The sequence below is a fragment of the Corvus cornix genome, chromosome Z (assembly GCF_000738735.6).
Source record: "Corvus cornix cornix isolate S_Up_H32 chromosome Z, ASM73873v5, whole genome shotgun sequence".
Lineage (NCBI taxonomy): Eukaryota > Metazoa > Chordata > Aves > Passeriformes > Corvidae > Corvus > Corvus cornix.
Window position 1 is genome coordinate 28,692,175 of NC_046357.1, and position 20,531 is coordinate 28,712,705.

General features: G+C 36.6%; 1 protein-coding gene across 2 annotated transcripts in view; it reads right to left on the bottom strand.

The window, feature by feature from the left end:
- LOC104689772 (leucyl and cystinyl aminopeptidase) overlaps window positions 1-20,531 on the bottom strand; it is a 54,929-nt gene that overhangs the window by 21,375 nt on the left and 13,023 nt on the right. The window contains exons 2-8 of one of the 2 annotated variants that reach the window (XM_010400081.4): window positions 12,743-12,849; window positions 9,877-10,717; window positions 7,372-7,510; window positions 4,556-4,687; window positions 1,724-1,844; window positions 906-1,060; window positions 480-593 (exon numbers count right to left, since the gene is read on the bottom strand). In XM_010400081.4, coding sequence (XP_010398383.3) covers window positions 480-593; window positions 906-1,060; window positions 1,724-1,844; window positions 4,556-4,687; window positions 7,372-7,510; window positions 9,877-10,694 — 1,479 coding nt within the window. In that variant the 5' untranslated portion in view covers window positions 10,695-10,717; window positions 12,743-12,849. The remainder of the gene's footprint in view (window positions 1-479; window positions 594-905; window positions 1,061-1,723; window positions 1,845-4,555; window positions 4,688-7,371; window positions 7,511-9,876; window positions 10,718-12,742; window positions 12,850-20,531) is intronic. The other variant, XM_010400080.4, reaches the window with a different exon arrangement.

Below are 20,531 nucleotides of genomic sequence, written 5' to 3' on the forward strand. Positions count from 1 at the left end.
AAACCCAGACTGATACAGACACAATCAAGTACCACGATGATGGAAAGACAGGAGTTAACCTCCGGCACACTTAATAACCTAGAGCTCCTAGGTCTATTATGAAAAGTAGAAGTAGACAAACTTGTTTAACAACATGTCTGGACTTGTTCTACAAAAATTTTAAGTTATAATGTGATATATAAACATCTGCATGTTTTAACACCTGCTATTTTTCACAGAATCCTTTAACCTTCACAAAACACAGTAGACTGCATGTAGATTAGTACCAAAATAAAACAAAAGAAAATTTAAAACTCACAAAAACAATGTACCATTCTCAAAACCACTTCCAATATAATAAAATGCCAAAGTGGAGATGTAGCATGATCTCAGTGGTGCCCAGAATTTCAGTATCAGTTTGTAAGTATCAATCATTTATGGGCAGCATTAAAAACAGGTTATAGTGAAGATACATAAGTGTAATTACAGAAATTACTTACTGAATGTAATTCTGGAAAAACCTCCTCCATGGCAAAGTATTCCATAAAAGTAGCAAATCCCTCATTCAGCCAGAGATCATTCCACCATTCCATAGTTACTAGATTGCCAAACCACTATGGAAGACCAAAAACATGATTATTTTCTTAGAATTAAAATCAAATGAGAAGTGCTCCATTCATTGCCTGCCTTATCTTGTGGTAAAATGAAGTTCAGTCAAAACCACAGTAAAGCCTTTGCAGGAACAACTCCTTAAGTATGTCATGAGAGTCGTAGTCTGCCTGTTGTGCTGTAGAAACCTGCAGGTTTTCTGAACAGATACAACGCACAACCCAGTCACAGTGAGGGGAAGGGTGAATTTAAGGACAGAATTGCACTTAAAAACAAACAAATGAAAAAAGAAAACAATAATCTCCCCAGACTAGTACCTGATGGGCAAGCTCATGTGCTATCACTGCAGTTACTAGCTTTTTATCCTTTGCTGAAGAAGTATTATTGTCAAATAAGAGTGTGGTTTCTCGGAACGTGATCAAGCCCCAGTTTTCCATTGCACCAGACTGAAAATCAGGAATTGCTACCAGATCTGGAAAAGATTTGAAAAAAGCTTTGAAAATAGCTAGATAAAGCAATCCTGTCTTTCAAGCCTACCTATTATATTACATAATCACTAAAAAATTCTTAATTTAAACTCTGTGGTATGGACATACTTCAAATCTCACATACAGAAGCCCCACAGATTTATAACCATGTTTCTCTAGCAGTACTATGACACAAACAACTTAAAGAGACCCTGCCTATAGATCCTGCATGAACAAAAGTAACATGGAAATGAGATGGCCTGAAATGGACACTACTGAAAAGTAGTGTCTTAGAAGAGAGTGCATTTCACTATCTTTCCAGTCAAAGTAATGCATGCAAAGGAGTCAGGCTGCAGATTTTGCAGTTGTGAACATGATTCACAGACCGAGAATTTCCGCATTACAAAGTTAAATGTACACAGAAGAATTTCTTTGGTGTTATTTATGTAAAAATATAAGCAATCTGGTTCCAAAAGCTCAAAAAACTTTCCAGCTTGGGACTCACTTAATACTTGCACTCAGCCAAACATGTAATTAGTTTTTAAAATTATTTAGTAATTTAATAATTGTAATAATACTTTTTTTAAAAATGAAAATTCCCATGCATTTTTCAGATCAGGGCTTCTTCTGTTTTTTTTTTTTTTTTTTTTAAGTCCTAAAGAACTTACCTAATTTTTCAAGAGGGTATTTCATTAGGAAGTATTTTTGGTAAAATTCCAGAAGCTTCACTGCTGTGTCTAGGGCATACCCAACTTGGTTTACATGCTGCGGTATGGCATGGACAGATACCTAGTCCAAACAGAGAAGAGAAAATATTTTGAACCTTATAGCTACAAAAGATTTAGAATTGCAGGAGAAGCTGGCAGGAGTTCTTGAAACAGGTAAGACACATTTTTGCAAGTACATACACAAATTACAAACAGCAGTAATGAAGCCTCTCATAAACAGCTGATTTTTCTTACTAGAGCTTATAAACTAGTCAAAATACAGGGACACTGGCCTGTGTGTATGCAAGAACAATTCAAGGCTGACAACTTTAAGGAGTCTGTTCAAGAAGGGTCAACGTGAGGAATTTAAAAATCCCTCATGAGTTATTAAGTGACCCTCCCTGTACAGCTCAACTGATCTTTAGGCTATGGTAGCATGTATGGTATGATGGCAGTAGTATAATCTGCAAGAAATTCTCTCTAAACATAGTAATTGGCGCAAAGCTCATCCCCATCTAAGGTATGGCCATGTTAGACACAATGTAAGAAGCATTTATAAAAATTGAGAGGTTACAGTCTCCCTCTTTTCGCATTGAATTGTCTGTATCAAGAAAACAACTTCAATTAGGTTACAGGTAGATTCACATTTAGGACACCCTTTCCTACACAAACACAGAAACGCATGGAGAACCATTATCCAGTTCTATAAAAAAGAAGTCCCTCTTCCTGTGCTATAAATTAGTTAAACAAATGACATTTCAAACAGATGGAAAAGGGCACCTTTTAATTTTTGAGTTTGAATGAAGCACATATAAATAAGAATCTAGTCTAGAGTTCCCGGAGTACGAAAGTATTATTAGCTGCAAATTTTAAGCTCAAAAACAAAATATAAGAGCCTCCCAGGGTTGTCTGGTGTTGAGAAAAATTTCATTGGATTATGAACAAGAAGGAACTTTACTTCAGCTGTAAGTTATCTTAAAGCATTCATGACAATAAATTTATTCTGTGTGAAGCTCAAATTCTTTGAATCTCCCAGCCACAAATTGCTGGAAGCATTCTAAGTATGTATTTCCTGGGAAATGTATGCTTCTATGCTTCCTTCTTACGGACTTCCTTGGCCTACTAGACACTGCTGAGACTACCTTAGACCTACTAAAACTCTGGCCTTACTTGGTATTCTTATGCTTTCTCCCTTCAAGCTAGCAACTACTCTTAATAAGATTAAAATACTAATAAATTTAAACAAAAATAAATTGAAAATAATAAATTAAAGAGGAGTAAGAACTATTCTATTAAGTTAAAAATTTTTCTGCCTCAATGAACTGACTGTATGGTTTTACCAGAGTACAGTTCAAATACAGACCTGAACAGCAGCCACACGCCAAAAAAAAAAGGTGCAACAATCTGTTCTATTCAATCAGCTTTCATTAGAAATACTTGTCTAGATCAGAATTAAAGCCATGTAGTACCTTTACTTGTATATATTGGATTAAAGAGAGGGCTTCTCCTTCTACAGTGTTACTAGCACTATTCCCTCTGACTTTTTTTAGGTAGACACTTCTGACATTTCACCACAAAGGGGCAGTTTCTGCTAAAGAGTCATGAAAGTCATTTCTCATATGAAACTTCTGCACTTTCTAAAATAAGATTAAGGAGCATCTCCTAATATTACCATGTTTATTCTTTAGCTACTCTAACAACACACATTGTAGTGATGCCTTAGAATTTTAACTTTTATGTTTTTCATGTATTTGTAATTCTGCAATGCTTTAGTGTGTAACTCCAAAACTCCATATAGGGTCTTAGCTACTGTTATCCCATCTTGGTCAGTCAAAACAATCCCTCTCTAGGCCTGAAACTCAAGGATACCTTAAGGTCTCAGGCCCCGGGAAATGTAAACAAAAGGGGGGAGGGGGACGAACTTGGAGTAAATTACTTCATTACATGAAGTTGTAATTGGAGAATTAACCCCCAATATGCAAATGGACCAAACTTACAAAAGTATGAAAATTTGTAACCTGGTCATCCATTTTGGGTGTGCCCCCTGAGGGCTTTGACTGCCCTAAGTGCACCTGAAGGTCCTTCACAATAAATATACCTGCTTTTATTCTATTAGTTTTGTCTAGCCTCTGTTTTTAGGTAGCCCCATCAAGGCATCAGTAGAAACAGGCCAATCCCTTGCAAAGGACAAAGCTCAAGCAGGACCAACTGTCTGATGTTTGCAACCTTTGGAAAAACAAAAACTCCACAATTAAATAATTGTATTTAAGTGACTACATGCAGATTTAAAGTCAGCCTAAATTTGCTTTACTGTAGGGCCTGGGTTTGTTAGATATGTTATCTTTGCAGGTACAGAAAATTTTCGCGGCACTGCTTGAAACCATGTGTAGGTGTTCCTGGAAACTTGTCACGTTTCTTTACATCCTCAGAAGAACTCCTGGTTTGCATGACATTACTGTTCACAGATGAAGCAGTGAAAAGAAGAGTTGAAAGCTTCCAGCTCTGAAATCTCTTCGGAATTTTACATTTTGCAAATTTCCATTGTTAACAAGACCTGATGCAGAATCCCTTGCTGTAAAAGTATATTCAGTCCGGTAACAGCTGTGAACTCAGTCCAATTTATAGCATATGGCTTTTGTCCCCTACCTATGATGAGTATAATAAAACCAAGAAGATAAATAAATTTAAAAGAGACAGAGTTTGCTTGCTGGTTTGAGGATCTTTTTGTTTTGTTTAATAGCCTGGTTGGCTGGGGAAGAGTGAAGCACAACTTGAAGTGAAACAAACACATACCAGAGTCCCATTAGTTTCCCTGCTAATGTTTTTCAAGTCTGCAACAACAAAAGCTACTAGATATGTGCTCATCTTCAAACTGACAAAAAACTCATCCTGAACAACTCCATTCGTCACAGGCGTGGTGGCTTTCTGCAGGGGAAATGAAATATTATTAATACAGACAGAAGAACACTAAGACATAAGATAAATCAATGTTAAAGGATTATTTCATGCTAGGAACAGTTTATAGGCAAGCTTACATAATATCTTTATATTTTTGTTATCTTTCAGTGGGATTGATGATACTTACAACAATGTAACAAACTTAACAAGACACAAAACATTTACGCTTATATACACAAAAATTATTTGTCAAGTTTTATTATGTAGTATTACCAAACAATTACTCTGTCGGAGAAACCAATCTAATTTGGTTTGCATTTGAAGTCCCAGTATAATCCAAAGTCAACATATTGATTAGCATTAATTCAGGGGAGCATTAGGCTAGACCAGAGACACAGTTCAGCATATTCTTCTAAAAATACTGGTATTACGTGAGTTAAATATTTGTCTCTTCCCATAAGTCTCAGCAAAACTAGGTAACCAGACATACATACTATTCTAAACAGAACAAAATATTCCTCAGATGCACTTTTACAAATCAAGAGAGAATGCATTTTAAAAACTGAGGAAAACCTAAGGTCTCTCAGTAACTTCAAAGCAAAAACATGCCCAACTTAAACACACACTGGCAACAGTAACTGTCTGCCCAGTCTTCTGAGCACACAGTAAGATACCATACAGAAGTAAGATACCGTGCTGTATCTCAACTTACTTTTTGTGCAGTTTTCTTTAATACTAGTCCTAGAAAAGCATGCTATATGCCTTGAAGTACTTTTCTATGTATTCCTTTACTTGCATAAAATACAAAAAGAATAAAGCAAAATGTTTAAAACCACTGTAGTGCAGAATACTAAAGGTTTGGAGACAGAGATGGCAGTTCATAAATTCTGAAACTTCATATATGATTTTGTTTTTGGAACCCACAAACATTTAAGAACCAGCAATAATAACCTTAGTTTTAGACAAGATAATTTGAAATGAAACAATGTTTTCACATTTAACTGTCACCAAAAATTTATCTGTCAGCCTCAAAGAGAAATGGATTTTTAAACCTGAAGATATAACCAATATAATCATTTAACCTGACCATTGTATGTGAGCAGAATGCAATCTTTGAATTCCTCCACTGCATTAATAGATTTCTGCCTTTATTACAGTTTTGGTGTCATAAGGCAGTGACAGTCTACTTAAGAAAATCTGCTGCAGATAAACTGGCTCAAAAATCAGTTCTCTTCATTAAAAAAAAAACAACAAAACCCAGAACAAACAAAACCACAAAAGGCAGCTCCACAAGCCCAAAATACACAGTTCATTTCTAGCCTTAATCCATGTCAGATACTATATATTGCCAAGTTAGTGATGTACATGCCAGCTGACAAGGCCTACTTCTGAGATCTCTTGCTCATGTAGGTATAGGTGATTATTTCAGCAATGTCTGCTTCACACATCACAAAATATTCTGAGTTAGAAGGAACCTACAAGTATCATGGAGTCCGAGTCCAAGCGAATGGCCCATATGGGGCGCTAACCCACAACTTTGGCATTATTAGTACCCTACTGTCACCAACAGCTAATTGTCGGTGTATGCAGCAGTGCTAAACCATCATTTACATTCTGTACATGAAGAACTATGGAAGCTGTTGAAAGATGCCTTAGCCACTTGTCCAGCTCCTAGCAGAGCAGAGTGAGTGAGCATCCTTTCTTCTTTATATAAAATAGAAGAGTGGTTCACCAGAGTCTGTTTCTTCTTGCAATTGTTAAGAATCACTACGAATCCAGGAATACAAATGTTCATACACAGTGAAAAAGATACTATTTCATAAGGTTGCAATTACTAGCTTGGTTTTCAAAAACAAGGTATCTGCATCAGCACCTGAACTTCAGACAACTTTCTGGAACCTAAGCTGCACAGTGTTCATAAATGTACCAGCAACACCAAAGGTGTAATATTCTCATTACTGATTAGACCAATGTCAGTATTGAGTTTCTGCTGGGTAATAAATGGCATTGAGGTTTTGATGAGAGAATATCTAGTTCTGACACAGACTAGGTAATGTTAGTCTTGCTCATCTGTCTAAATGCATTAGGCTTCCATAAAGGTTTGTCCAAAGGCATAACAGCATAAAACATCACCAGAAAATTCAGATATGCTCTTACAAGATTCTGTCTGAAAATTCTAGCTGAAGGAATTTCAGATCCCTCATTCACATTCTGGAGCTGACTCTGTCTGTATTCATACCCTACTTCCCCTCATTTAGGGACAGAAGCACATCCTTCAAGATCAGGTGTATCTTTCACATAGACTGGTGCTAGTTACACAATCAGCTGCTAAAGGTTCTCCAGTACTCTGCACATGTGCAGTAGAAGCAAACAGAGAAAACTCAAAAGCAAATCTCAAGGGCTGTTGAGACCAATGTCACCAACAACAAAACTTCTGCAAAATAACAGTTCATTTAATTTCAACACGAATCCTTCAGTCATTCAATTGTCAGTAACATCCTTCACTGTGCAATGCACTGAACAGGTGTTCTCTCTACCAAGTTCAAGTCTTTGAGAACAGAACAGTTGTTTTATTATAAAGTCATATAGTTTATAGCTTATCCACTCAGGTAAATCCCCTGGACATTAATGCAATAAAAACACAATCCAAAACACTGAAACAGATTACCCAGGCAGCAGCTCTACTAAAATTCCCCTACAAAAGTAGGTACCTTTGGCATATTTGACAGAGCGGAAAGTTTCTCATCTCTCTTGATCTTGATTAAAAAAGTAGCTTTAAATGATGGTTCATCAAAGCATGGAAAAGCAGACCTTGCTGCCAGAGGTTCAAACTGAGTTGCTGCAAACCACCTAATGGGAAGAGTGGAGAAGAGCAAAGCAAGAATATTAAAAGCATAAATGTCAGTTTATTTATGATAGAACAGTCACTTCCTTCCCAAAACTTCTAAGAGCTTGTTATGGGAACAGCTTTTTGAATAGTAGATGACAAGGCTGGACCAGTCAGAATAAATGTTGCATTAACAATTTTTTTCTTTAAAGCTGAAAAACCTACTTATTTGAGGAGTAATCTTCTTGGCTATTTTTTGCTTTCTGAACAAAGAAGAATGCACTTAGAATAACACAATTACAAAGCAACCACCAAAATATAAGCCAGCCTGTTTCCAGAGAGAGGGAACAAAAAGAAGATTGAAAAATTAAGTTAGTGAGCATGCCTACTAAATAAGAGTTTGGAAACATCTGCAGAAGACAGGACTGCAAGGAAGGTTTTTCATCTAATTGCCAGGCTATTTCCTGCAGATGCTCCCACAGTTCAGCTAACTGTATGCCTGCTCCCTGTGCTGGCTAGTAGATGGATTCTGTCCAAGTTCATGTACTGTCTTGTCTCTAATCCAACAGCTATTCATATCACAAGAAGACTTCTCAGGAGTCTACGTTCCTTCCCCACTATTTTTATACTAACTAGCTGTGGCATTTACAGCTTTTGGTGGAGAGCATCTCTGACTTTTGCACCCACAAGACAACACAGAGTACAACAAGTTTATTAATTGAAGTATTTACTGAAGCTAAACAGAGAAGATGCTCCACATTGCTTTTTTATCTTGCTGGGTTTTTTTAACATACTGCCAAGCTACCCGCAAGTGTTTGGGGGGTTTGTTTGTTTTGCATCGTCATTCCAACTGTATTTTTGGATATACAGCTTTTATGAGAAGGCACACTGCTGACAATTCATAAGATTAAACTGCATGCCTGCTTTCAATTTCTTACTCTTTTCTTCCTCCTGACAAATTAATACAGTTTCACCCCATGATTGTGCAGAAGAAAAACAAAGAATAAAGAACCATTCTGCATAAAAATATAAATAAGGTCCAATTTATTTCTTTATTTTGCTTTTGGCAACAAGTTAAGCGAGTTATTTTGCGATTTGGTAATTTTTGTATTTTTGTGACAATATAAAAATATTCAAAAGAAAGTAAAACTAAACTAAATATATTTTCTTGCAAAATCAGCTTGATAGTTTGAGTTTTATACAGAAAATGCAGTAACGGCAGAGATTATCAGAGCAGTCTACATTTGTAAAACTACAGACAACAGGCACACAGAGACAACGCACCTGCAAAAAGAAGAAGCAGGCAAGACAATGGAAATTATGATATCACTGAAGAGTTATCTGAAAAGGGTTTACTGAAAAACATGCAGGTTTAAACATGTGCTACATCCTGTTCCTGAACAAAAGCAGTTAGCACTGGACTGAAGGGGGACAAAAATTCAAAAAATTACTCACAGATTGTATTTTTTCTCTGTGAGCAATTATGTGTTCTCTTTCTACTACAGTAAATACAAAAAGAAAAGAAAACTGCAGCTACATCAAAATATGAAAAAACCCCCTGAGTTTCAATCATTTAAGTGATTTTTGCCTTCTACACTTACTGGAATCTTACACCCACTTACTTCATGGGAATGAAAAGTCTTTAATGTTTGCAGTAAGTTGCTTAGCTGACCTGCACAGCTTTTCCTGTCTCTTGTTTATCGCACCACACTGTTTCTAGAAGACCTGCATGGACAGTTACTTGCCCACAAAGGCATGAACACTCTTAAGCATATGACCAGCATAAGGCCCATTTGAAGTGGGGGGGGGAGCAATTTTTAACAATCTTCCTGACAAAAAGCACTAATTTACTCTTTATAAAAATGAGTGCGATGTTTCCCTTTTCTCCAGTCACCTGAGACTTTGCCTGACTGCCATGACTTTTTCATATATGATCAAGAGTGGCTTGGCAACAACCTCTCCCAGGTCCCTTAGGACTGTGTGATGCATCCCTTTGGGCCCCATCGGGTTCCTCTGGTGGTCTTGAACCTGACCTCTTCATGTGATGACAGGACTTTGTTTCTTCAGTCCCTGTCTTGAGACTCAAGGGCTCAAGAAATGTGGGAAGAATTTCCAAAGAGAGAAACATAAACAAGTCAAAAAAGCCACCCTACAACTACCTACAACCACCACACTGCAGTACATTTCACTGTAGGAGAGGCTGCCCTGACTTAAGGAACTCATCCATGAAAGAAACTTCTCAGGTAGATTAATCAAGAGATTAAAGACTGACTTTCTCAACAATAATAAGTTGGATAAAATGTCCAATAAAAAAAGCAACCTCTTAACCTCTGTTATTAAAGCACAATCCAGAAGTGACAGAACAGAGAAGCTGTATTACAGGGCATACCTTTGCTGAGAGTTCTCATCCTTGTAAGAAATTTTGTAAAAGCCATAGTAGGTGTCTGATAAATTAGATGAATATTCCATATTGACAGTATAATTCTGTCCTGCAAGGAGAGCCTCCGGAGCCATGAGTGCAATCTGGTCATGCAATGGATATTCCAGGAATTCAACTGGCTCTGCTTGATGCCCTTGTGCTGAAGTAATCGTTGCCTTGGTGATATTAAGTCCTGAGCTGTGAAGTACAATCTTCCGAGTAACATGGAGGATGTTGACCACTATTTTTACAGAGCCTGAAAATTTCAGAGTAGTTAGGTTTGGCTGCAAGACAAGATCATAGTGCAGTGGTATAACATCAGGAGGAAGTCTCATTTTTGCCCATGGAAATACTTTTCCATTGGTTGCCAAAGGGTATATTAGTTCCATTGTATGATTTTTTTTATGGCAGCCTTCTTTGGTAAAGGTACATTTGGGAAGAAGATAAAGCACTACTATTAATGAAAATGCAATCACAAAAACAACTGTGCAAACCACCATGGTCCTCGTAGAGGGCACTGAGCATGATCCATTTGGATTTTGCCTATATACAGACATGTTATTCTGCAGACCCGAGCTTCTGTTCATGAAGGACATCCCCAACAACTTTGCTGATGACTCATAATCCTCTTCATCATCGTCCATTTCATGCTCTCCAAGGCCACGCACCAAGAGGCGGGAGCTTCTTGGTTCATATTCCACTTCATCAGGCTCCAGTGGATGTAAACAAGGCTCTTTGGCCAAGTCAACCACATCAGGCTCCTCTTCAAACATACTGTTTTCAATCATATTCCTGGGCAACTGAATTCGATCTGAAAAAGAAATTACCATATATTACATGATAAACAAAAGGCTTGAGTGTGATACCTCAAAGATATATTACTGAATTACAGAATGGGAAACACCTTTGCAGTATATACCGTCAAGACCTCTTCCATTTTGTCTCCTAAGTTTGCTTCCAGGAAATATTTCTATGCTTTTCTGCCTACCACAATTTTGTTTTCCTTGTGCATAAGCACAAGCACCTTACACCATAACTGGAGGTCACCTATACCACTGCATCGTTCTCCCAGCCCACTGATGTCACTGGCTTGGTTGCATTTCCTCTACTCCAGTAAACTATATTTGTACTCAACTAAATTATTTAAGTTGGATTATTTCTTATGTTGCACAGTAAAGCACAACAGCCAGTACATTTCTAAAGGTGTTTCAAATATGCTGCTTGTTATGTTCTTCAGCACGGGAGAAAATCTGCCAATGTGATGGCAGCCACACAAATAAAATATCCATTTGACATTTTTAAACTTCATTTTTCACAAACATTGCAAAAAAGATAAAAATATTTCTCACATAAAAATAGCAGTATAAAAATTATAGTTCCAATTGACATTTAAGATCTAGCTCATACAATCCTTGAAACAATCCATGCATCTAAGAAGTCAAATCAGTGCCAATCAGACTGTTTGCGTCCATAAAACTTGTCCTTAATAGATAATGGATCAGGGAATATAAATGATGAATTGAAATTCATACCAAATTTTAAAATCACATTTTTATAGCATGCAGTTATATTTTAATGGTCATATCTGTCATTGTTTATGTAAGAGGTTATCTTTTAGCTAATTAGTCTCCCGTCACAGGTTCTATCTAAGGGACTAGACAATACTTTTGCCCAACTGCAAGGCTTCAGAAATGAACCTAATCTCTTTCAGACATGAATGTCTACTGTCAACTGAATAGTATTCACATCACACTTCTATCTTCCACATTCTGTTTCCAGAATGAGAAAGCTGAATTCTTCTCTAGATGTAAACTTACTGTAAAGTAGGCTTACTTTTATTAATTTCTGACAAGAATGTACATTTTTCCAATATATAGACATCCCAGAATATGACTGTTCCTCTAATGTATTATTTATTTCATTTTTCATTTTATTTAAGTCAAGTATCTATATGGCTGAAAATCTCAAAAGTGAAAATAAAACATCTTAAAGAAAAGATGGCAAGAATATTTTCAAACCAGATATACTAAGTTCCTCAACATTCACTCTAGATGTATCCAGAATTCCTGTTTCAAGGCCAAAAACTCAGAAAAACTGGAGTGTCAGTAGCTATAGCAATGAAAAGGCCTTAAAATAAGGTAAAAAGGAAATAAAAAATCCTTCCCCAAAAAATGCAATACAAGAAAGGTGCAGTAGTCAACCTGAACAAGAGATACAGAGATGTATGAAAGCAGGGAGTTTCCTGAAATTTGTATCTACTTGTTCTAACTAGGAATAGGAACAGAGGATCACAAGATATCTGAGGTTGAAAGGGACTTCAGGAGGTCATCTGCTTCAACCTCTAGGCAAAAGCAGTTTCCAGAATTTTCTGTTCTTACGACATTTCCCAGTACACTGCTCATGTGCCAGCCTTCAGGCTGCGGTTGCAGTTCAGTGCTCTAGCACTATGGTCTCTACACTGGAGCATGTGCCAGACTGGAGGCCACACAGAACAGAGAGGACAGAAAGCTAAGTTACAAGTGAAAACACACAGACAAACTAGAGGAGGAAAAAACGTGAGAAGAATGCATTGTGCAGCAGAAGCTGTTTTACAATTCCTCCACCCAAGAACAGTTTATCAAGAACTCACTATGCTACTTCTAACAGAAGTTCTTGATTACTCCCCTCAGCTGGTTGCTTTTGAAATCTGCTGACTAGCTTCAATCAAATTTGAAAACAGACTCAAGACCAAATTTCTTCAAGTCCCAATGTAATCCCACCCCAAAACAACCAGCTGCTGGTGGAAGACACCCAAATCCACATCTTCTATGTAGAAAAGGCAGGTATTAAGACTCACATCTTAACCGCTCCAAAAGGTAGCAGTCAATCAGTACACAGCTCCAACCCCAGCCATGGCATGTGCAGCTGCATGGCCAGCAAAAGAGGTAGAAGACAGGGGAGGCACTGCAGAGGGAAGGAGGAGAAAGATAAAGAGCATAAATCTAGTAGAATGTAGGTTTCATCAGCTCCAATGCTTAGAGAACAGTTTGTTTTTTGGAGAGCTTATTCTCTAATAAGTTTCTTCTAAAGACAGTATTTTCACAGTTGCATGCAGGTACTAACAACTTTTTCAGCCAAAAAGAATTATACTAAAGAATCTCAAACTGAAACTAAGACAGAACAGTTAAATTAGAAGTTAGCTTCAAGACAATTCACAGTTTTAATACCTAGAGACATATATATCTAGGCAGACAACCATTATAGCCAATTTCTACAGAAATATTTGCACAAATTGGAAATAATAAAAATCTGTAAGATCAAAATTTTACTGCATATCAAAAGCATCACCAGACTACTACTCTCCACTGGAAAGAACATAGGTCAAGTATCAAAAGGTTACTAGAGCTATTTATGCTGACACAGAAGTCTTTTTATCATTTTCTTTATTCACAGAATACATTTTTTGGAGATGAACCATGGCAAATTTGTTTAAAACTTTAACACTGAGATAAACTCTGACCTCTTTGCTTCCAGTTGGTTGACTGGAATTGGTAACATGATAGCATGAGTGAATTGAACTTTTATAACATTTCAATTTTAACCCATGGGCTCTTACAATATGAGCTAAACAGCCACATGAAGAGGAAAAAGCAGTATTCTTAAACTGAAACATGCCACAAGGAGTAAGGAGCAGCCTGAGGAGCATGATTGCAAGCATCACATTTCACTGTCATCTCTCATACCATGTATGGCCAAGCAGCAAACATTCCCATTTAAAAACATAAACAAAGCATATTAATTCAGATTCCAAATATAAGAGAGGACAAATTAGTATAGCTGCAAGAGTAGGAAAATTTACCTGTAAAGAAGCTACATGGTTCCAGTGAACTACCACTGTCATGCCAGAGGTTGCAGGTGCACTGGAGACATTTGTGGTCACACCAGTTCACAGTTACGAAAGTACTGATCTGAGCTGCTAAAATGCGCTACAAAAGCTATCTGCCATCAAACATGGCAATTTCAATCTAAATCTTTACTAAACATAAGTTTAGTGTGAGAGTAAAAAAGGAGGTAAAAGAAAAAAGTGTCTTGGAGGTGAATCCTGTTGCTCTCTAAATAGCACTAACAAAATGATGCTAAAAGCTTGAAGATTAAAGGTTAAGCTTTCAGCTACATCAGCCAAAAGCTTAAACAGAGCCAAATAAAAGTGATTTTACACAATTCTTCTACAAATTTTTATTCTGGAAACAAGAGATTTTCAGCATCTTCCCCAATACATGATCTATTATCACATCTAGTGGTGAATAATGTGAATACTCACAGTTAGAAACAATACTGAGAAAAGAGGTGAAGTTAACTACTAAGTGGTCGACAAATCCAGAAAACCAATCTTCCTCATACTGAAAAACTGAAGGAAGGCAGACATTTTCTCAAAATTGATGGTTCTGAAAGTTTCTTTAGAGCTGCCTCCTGCAGCACAGATGCCCAAAAACCCATTGCAAGGTATCTCCTCATTACAATATTCACGGATCGTAACAAGCTGGGTCTGTTCTTTTCTGTGAGGAGGACAGAATGCTTAGACATGAACTTCAAACGCAGTTTGTATCAAGCCAACAGTACAACAAGCTTGCTATGTGTACTGCAGTCTTTGATAATGTGATCCCATAGGCGTACCTAGCTGGTAGAAAGTGGCATGACTAAGAACACAAAGGCAAGCGATTAATTAGCCACACAGCTTGTTCCTATAAAACATAAATTTTTCACTTCTACACCCTTTCACAAATTAGTCTTTAAACTTACAAAGCAACTTTACCACAATACTCAAGTTCAGTATGAAACATAATCCTACAGGAACAATCAGGTGTTGGAGTAAAACAGTCCAGCATTTGCTCCAAGTACTTATTTTGTCTAAAGAGGTCCAATCTCAGTACAGAGGAGAATGTAAGCTCTTCCCTGAAGTTTAACAAGCAACACAACTTACTGAATCTTAGTGTGTCCAACAACAAAGTACCTCATCATGCTTGGTTTTTGGAATCTGTTATAAATACTCCATAGAATAAAATAAAAAAAAAATCCATTATACTTCAGAGGCAATATTTTCCTGTAATGCTATTGATACCTCTTTTTAATTCTAGAAGCATGTACTTTTCCCTTGCAAAACAAAATCAGTAGTCTCTTGTCTATTGGGATTCATGTCTGGGTATTCTACCTCAGAACAGAAATCTCAACATTCAAAATTCTTATATGAATCTAAATGACTCATTACTTGAGTTCATTCCATTTTAAAACATATGCAGGAAATGCTCAGAGGCATTTTATTTTTCAATTTCTCAATTCCAATTAAGAGGCTAAAACTAAAAAACCTAAAAATCCTGTTCAATCCTATTCAATTCAGACAGACTGTTGCCACTTCTGGAGACTGAAGTTCAGCACAATATGATCTTTAAATAATGAGTAGATATCATACAATATTTTAACAGAAAAAAATGTTAGAGGAATTACAGTAACAACTGACAAGTTGTAGCAACCAAACTCCAGACTGCAAATAAGTGAGAAACTTTCTGTAACCCTGGAATAACCTAGGAGCAAAACCACTACTGGGTAGCATCTACTGGAAGTAGCAAAACCCAAGGCCAGACCAAACTGCCCTGTGTAAAGGGGCATAAAGTGTGCCAACCAACTGGAATAAAAACTGATACCCACTGAATGTAAACTACTTCAGTTGCATATAAATAATGGGAGAGAAGGTGCAGAGTTAACTACTGCCCAAAACCAGACATCTGTGCCTGGTGAGTCCAGAAAGAACACAGAAAAATGGTGAGCCAAGTACTTGTTTTGCTACTGAGCAACTCACTGATACTACGTCAAAAAATAATTTTGTTCAATGATTTCAGGAATAGATATTTAACAATGCCATTAGCTATTAAGAGCCATAATACTGTTTTTCATACCTAGCTTTTACATCCAAATTTGAAAGCACCAGCCATTTTTTTGGCAGAAGCAGCTGCTAACAAAACAGCAAATTCCATAGACAAACCACATAAACTTGCTCCTATTGAAAGCCTGGTTGCTTTTGCTAAGGCCATCCAGCAGGGCAAAAATCAAATCTGAGATGGATTTTTTCCCTTTAAACCTATTTTTTATCTTCATGCACTTGTCTAAATGCTGCCTCAGCTAGAAATAGCAGTTAAACGCTTGCAAGATTTCAGCACAGACAGTAAGATCAGACTATGTGATTCCTAATACATGAATGAGCTTTCTACCAGGATGGTGAGTTTGAGGAAAAGATGCTATTGGGCACAAATACTGTGCCACACAGTCTAAAACCGAAAGAACAAAGGCTCCACTATTACTTAAGAATCGGAAAATTAGTTCTACACTGTTAACATTTAGCAAACAGCATGAAGTTCCCTGTTTCCAGGACGCTGAGGAGTTATTTGAAGCACTTATGAGCATTTGCAAATATTTTGTGTATGGCAGGTAAGCACGCTCCAAGCAGAGAGATGCATGCTTGTATGTATGTGTAACTCAACTGTAAAAATAGTAAGACTGGTTAGAGCACATGGAACCTGATCTTCTCTCCTTTATTTGGTCTTTGGGACTAGTAGTAAAGGAAAGGAATGTGCTAGTGAAGACTAAAGCAGATCACTGATACACAGCCATGGATACAAAACTGTACAAATGCTGCTGCTCTTTAAGTTATTTAATCCTTGTCAGTAACTAACACTATGTCACATGGAAAAGCCAACAAAGGAATTCTGCAGAAATAATGACACATATGAAGCCACCGCCCTCTCGTATCAAGAACACTGAATTCAGTATAACCATTTCCCAGAAAAGGAAGAAAACACAAAGCTTGTAAATTAGATATCAAAAAAAAGATTCCACTGAAACTTAAAATTTATATTTTGCTTAGTGAAATAATAATTTATCATTGTATGTGAAAAAAAGAATTAGAAACACTCCATAAATTAAAAAGCATCTATTAGCCATCACAAACGTATTAAAGTTTTCTTCTGTGCAGCTAACATGCAGACATGGCTCTAGAAAGTTTGCAAATAATAGATGTACCTGCTATAAAATCTGCTCTTTTAGGGAAAAGAGGAACGTGTTACTCACAGTACAGTACTCATCTATATTTATAAGAGAGGAAACAAAAAATATACCTACTTAGTGAAATTTCTCACACATCTTATGTCTTCAGTCATCCCAAGCTGGTGACCAGAACAAGAAGAAATATGAGACCCAATTAAAACCAGATGTACTTGCATTGTACAGTTTGCATGCAAGAAGGAACAAAACAAGTTACAAGAAAACAGCATTAGGAAAATTCAGCAAGCTTTCAGAAATGGTATGTGTTTCTATTACTAGCTTCTATTTAAATTTAAAATAACTCAAGATTTTAAATGCACAAACTACTAAGGCTGTCTCTATGAAAAATAAATCTCAATGATCCTTTCTCTCCTAGAAAGGCTAGACTTGACTGTAGAAACAAAACTGATTTTTCACACTGAAGAGTCATCTAAAATGTGTACAACATCTGAGGCACTAAGGATTTGGAAACACTAATAAAGATTTACACTTTTCCTCCTGAACTGTCTGATGTAAATCTGCATCTTCAACCTCAAACAGGAGAAGGGTAGAGACAGAGAAATGTTAAATATACCAAATCTCTCTGAATTGCTCTATCTAAAATTTCAGAAGTGTTACTATAGAAAAGCAACATAGCATATAGTGTTCAATCACCTTTTCAAAGTTTGGGGGTTTTTTTAATTAAATTCAGCACAGGCCCAGCTTCCACATTTAACTAATAAAAGGCATAAATCTATTTATTTATGCCAAGTTACTTAGTATAAATGTAATTTTAACAGAATTGTAAAAATTAAAACTGTAGACTTGGGCTCTGCTCTTACTAATGGCAGTTTACCAATTCTACTTAACAGGAAGCAGCAGATCAATCACCCCAATTTTGAATTGCCAAACATTAATGTTCTTATAGAAGACAGAAGGGAACATTCACTCTTATTTGTGTACCTCATGCTGGACTCATTGCTTGAGACTTGCTCCAAATCTTAGATCCTGTTCTCACCCCAAACTACTGTCCTGGTTGTTGTTTCTACATTGTCTGAGAGACAGAGATGGGCAGCCTAAAGGGGAGTGCCAAAACAGATTGACTGTCACAAATGCTGAAACTGACATACAGAGGCATTTTGAAGATAATTTTGATTCCAAATACTACAACGGGAATTCAAAAGGTGAGAAATATTTCAGAAAGTGCAATCACTTCCTCAATGGAGACTAAAAATCACTGGTTCCATACACCACTAATTACGGGGTTTTATTACCGCAAATCAGCATTAGAGTTTAAATCAACAGAAATAACATCCAGTGATATAGATAAAGTACAACTGTTTATCAGGTTTTTTTTTCAACAGATGAGGAATAAATGGCTGGCAAAGAAGAGGTTTAAGTGACAACTAAATATCTGAATTGGTAGAATTTGAAAATGCACACTTAAAACATTCATTGTTAACATTTTCTTAGATATAAACTTGATATTTTTCTAAACCTAAAGATGAAATAAGGCTGGAAACTTTAGCTAATGCTATTTATGAATAGCATAACCTAATATGACAGAAATGAGTTTCAAAAATCCAGCAGAGAAGGAAGCCACATTCTACCCTACTTAACCAGTTCAGCAAATGAAATGAGAAAAGACAAAGATCAAGGAACAGAAGTGACAACTTAGAAAACTGAAAATATTTTATATCAATAGTTTCATGGAAGATTAATATTTTAAGAATAAAACCCTCTAAAGATTATTAAGGCAATAGGGTTTTTTGTTTTCCAAAATCCCACTTCCCTATTTACTTAGGCATTCAAATCCATACATATCTATTATGTCCGATTTATATGCTGTATTGTAAGATATTTGGCACAGGATTTGAACACATAAATGACATTATCTCATCAATAGGCGACATCTAATTTTTTTCCCCCAAAATTCTCAAAGAATACAAATAATCAGCAATGATTGATCTGTGGCAGTATATGCCAGTAAATGCTCAGTCTACAAGTAAGTGCTTAAGAGAAAAAAAACTCCTGCTATCAAAAGCCTTCTGTTACGTTTGCATGCAGATTCAGAGTTGCTTTCTGTGTTACTGCAATTTCAAAATCTACTGGTCAAATCAGAAATAACCTCAGTTCTGTAATAAGGCTTATGACAGGTTGCATGCTCAGGCAACAGAACAGAAATTATACAAGAGAGACTTAAATCAACTGGCTAAAAGCAACCTCACTGGTACTTAACCTTTAAACTGTAATTCACTGTTGATGCAGCATCAGCAGCTATAAAAGGAAAGCCAGGCTTTCAGACCACTGAGTATAAATATGAAGTCTAGATTTTTAAAGTCAGCTAAAGCAAACAGATAAACGAACAGACCCACTCATATGCAGAAGTGCTTGTCATCTTGATGTTCATGGACAGTCCCAACTATGGGTTGGAGTCTCTCAATCCACCTGAAAGGAGACCACCTCCAAAGTTACTTCTGAAGCAGAATTGCCTCCCATCTCTGCTCAATCAGAGAATTTAACAGAAGGAGTACAGTACTGACTGGACCTGGACCAGAGATATGCAAACAGCTCCTGTTGTCACAGACAACCAAAACAATTGATGGACAATCCAGACAGATTTTACATGCAATTCCATTCCCCCTGAAAAGTGAAAAAATATGAATCTGAAGCCATAACCCACAATCCTTTATACTGCCTTAGCACTATCTTCTGTCTATTTCACTGATTACTTGCTACCTCAAGGAAAAAGTCTTCAGCATACAAAAGGAAAAAAAGGGTGCAGTGAAAAATAAACACTCAGTAGCATCAGCAATGCTACAGACAGTCTTGGAAAGTTTCTGTAGTTTATTTGCTAGCAATATTCCACGCTCAGCATGCAATTATTCCCAGAACTGCAGGTTCCCTGCTACTACCTAGCAACCATTCTTTAATGATTAGATTTGCCTTTTGTATGAACTGTTAAGTGCTGTTGTCTAGTGTCTTACTTTTCCTTGATGAATTTTGTACATTAGGATAGTCAAAATCAGCACACAGTGGTTGCTGTAGATCGCATTATTAAAAAAAAAAAAAAAAGGAATAAAATAATTGAAAATGAGAAAAAAATAAAAGGCAGATATTTTATATATTTAGCAGAAAATGGTAGTAACAGTTCATCAGACCTGTGCCTATAAACAGTTAGGAGAATTGCTACATGATTTCATCTGAGAGGTATTTACTTTTGAAAGAACTTAGTTTTAAATTCTTCATTCACTGCTTTCTGATAAGTTCTTCTGGACAGTCTGAGCAAGCAGCATTCTATAAATCTGTGCCCAAGAGTACAAAATTAAAAAAAAAAAAAATCACTTCTAATCTATTTAGGTCTGGGATAATTCCTCTAAAGATATTTGCTCTTATTTTAACTGCATTTAGAATACATTGCTCCAAGGCAACCCTTGGCCTAAAGGTTTAATATGGCCTGTAGGTTAGGCTGCAGTGACAGTAGATCCCTTCAGTGACAGCTGTTGAGTCAGAAGCAGCACTCCAAGGTTTGAGCAAAAGTTAACTGAACACAAAAGGCTTCTAGTGGCTAAACA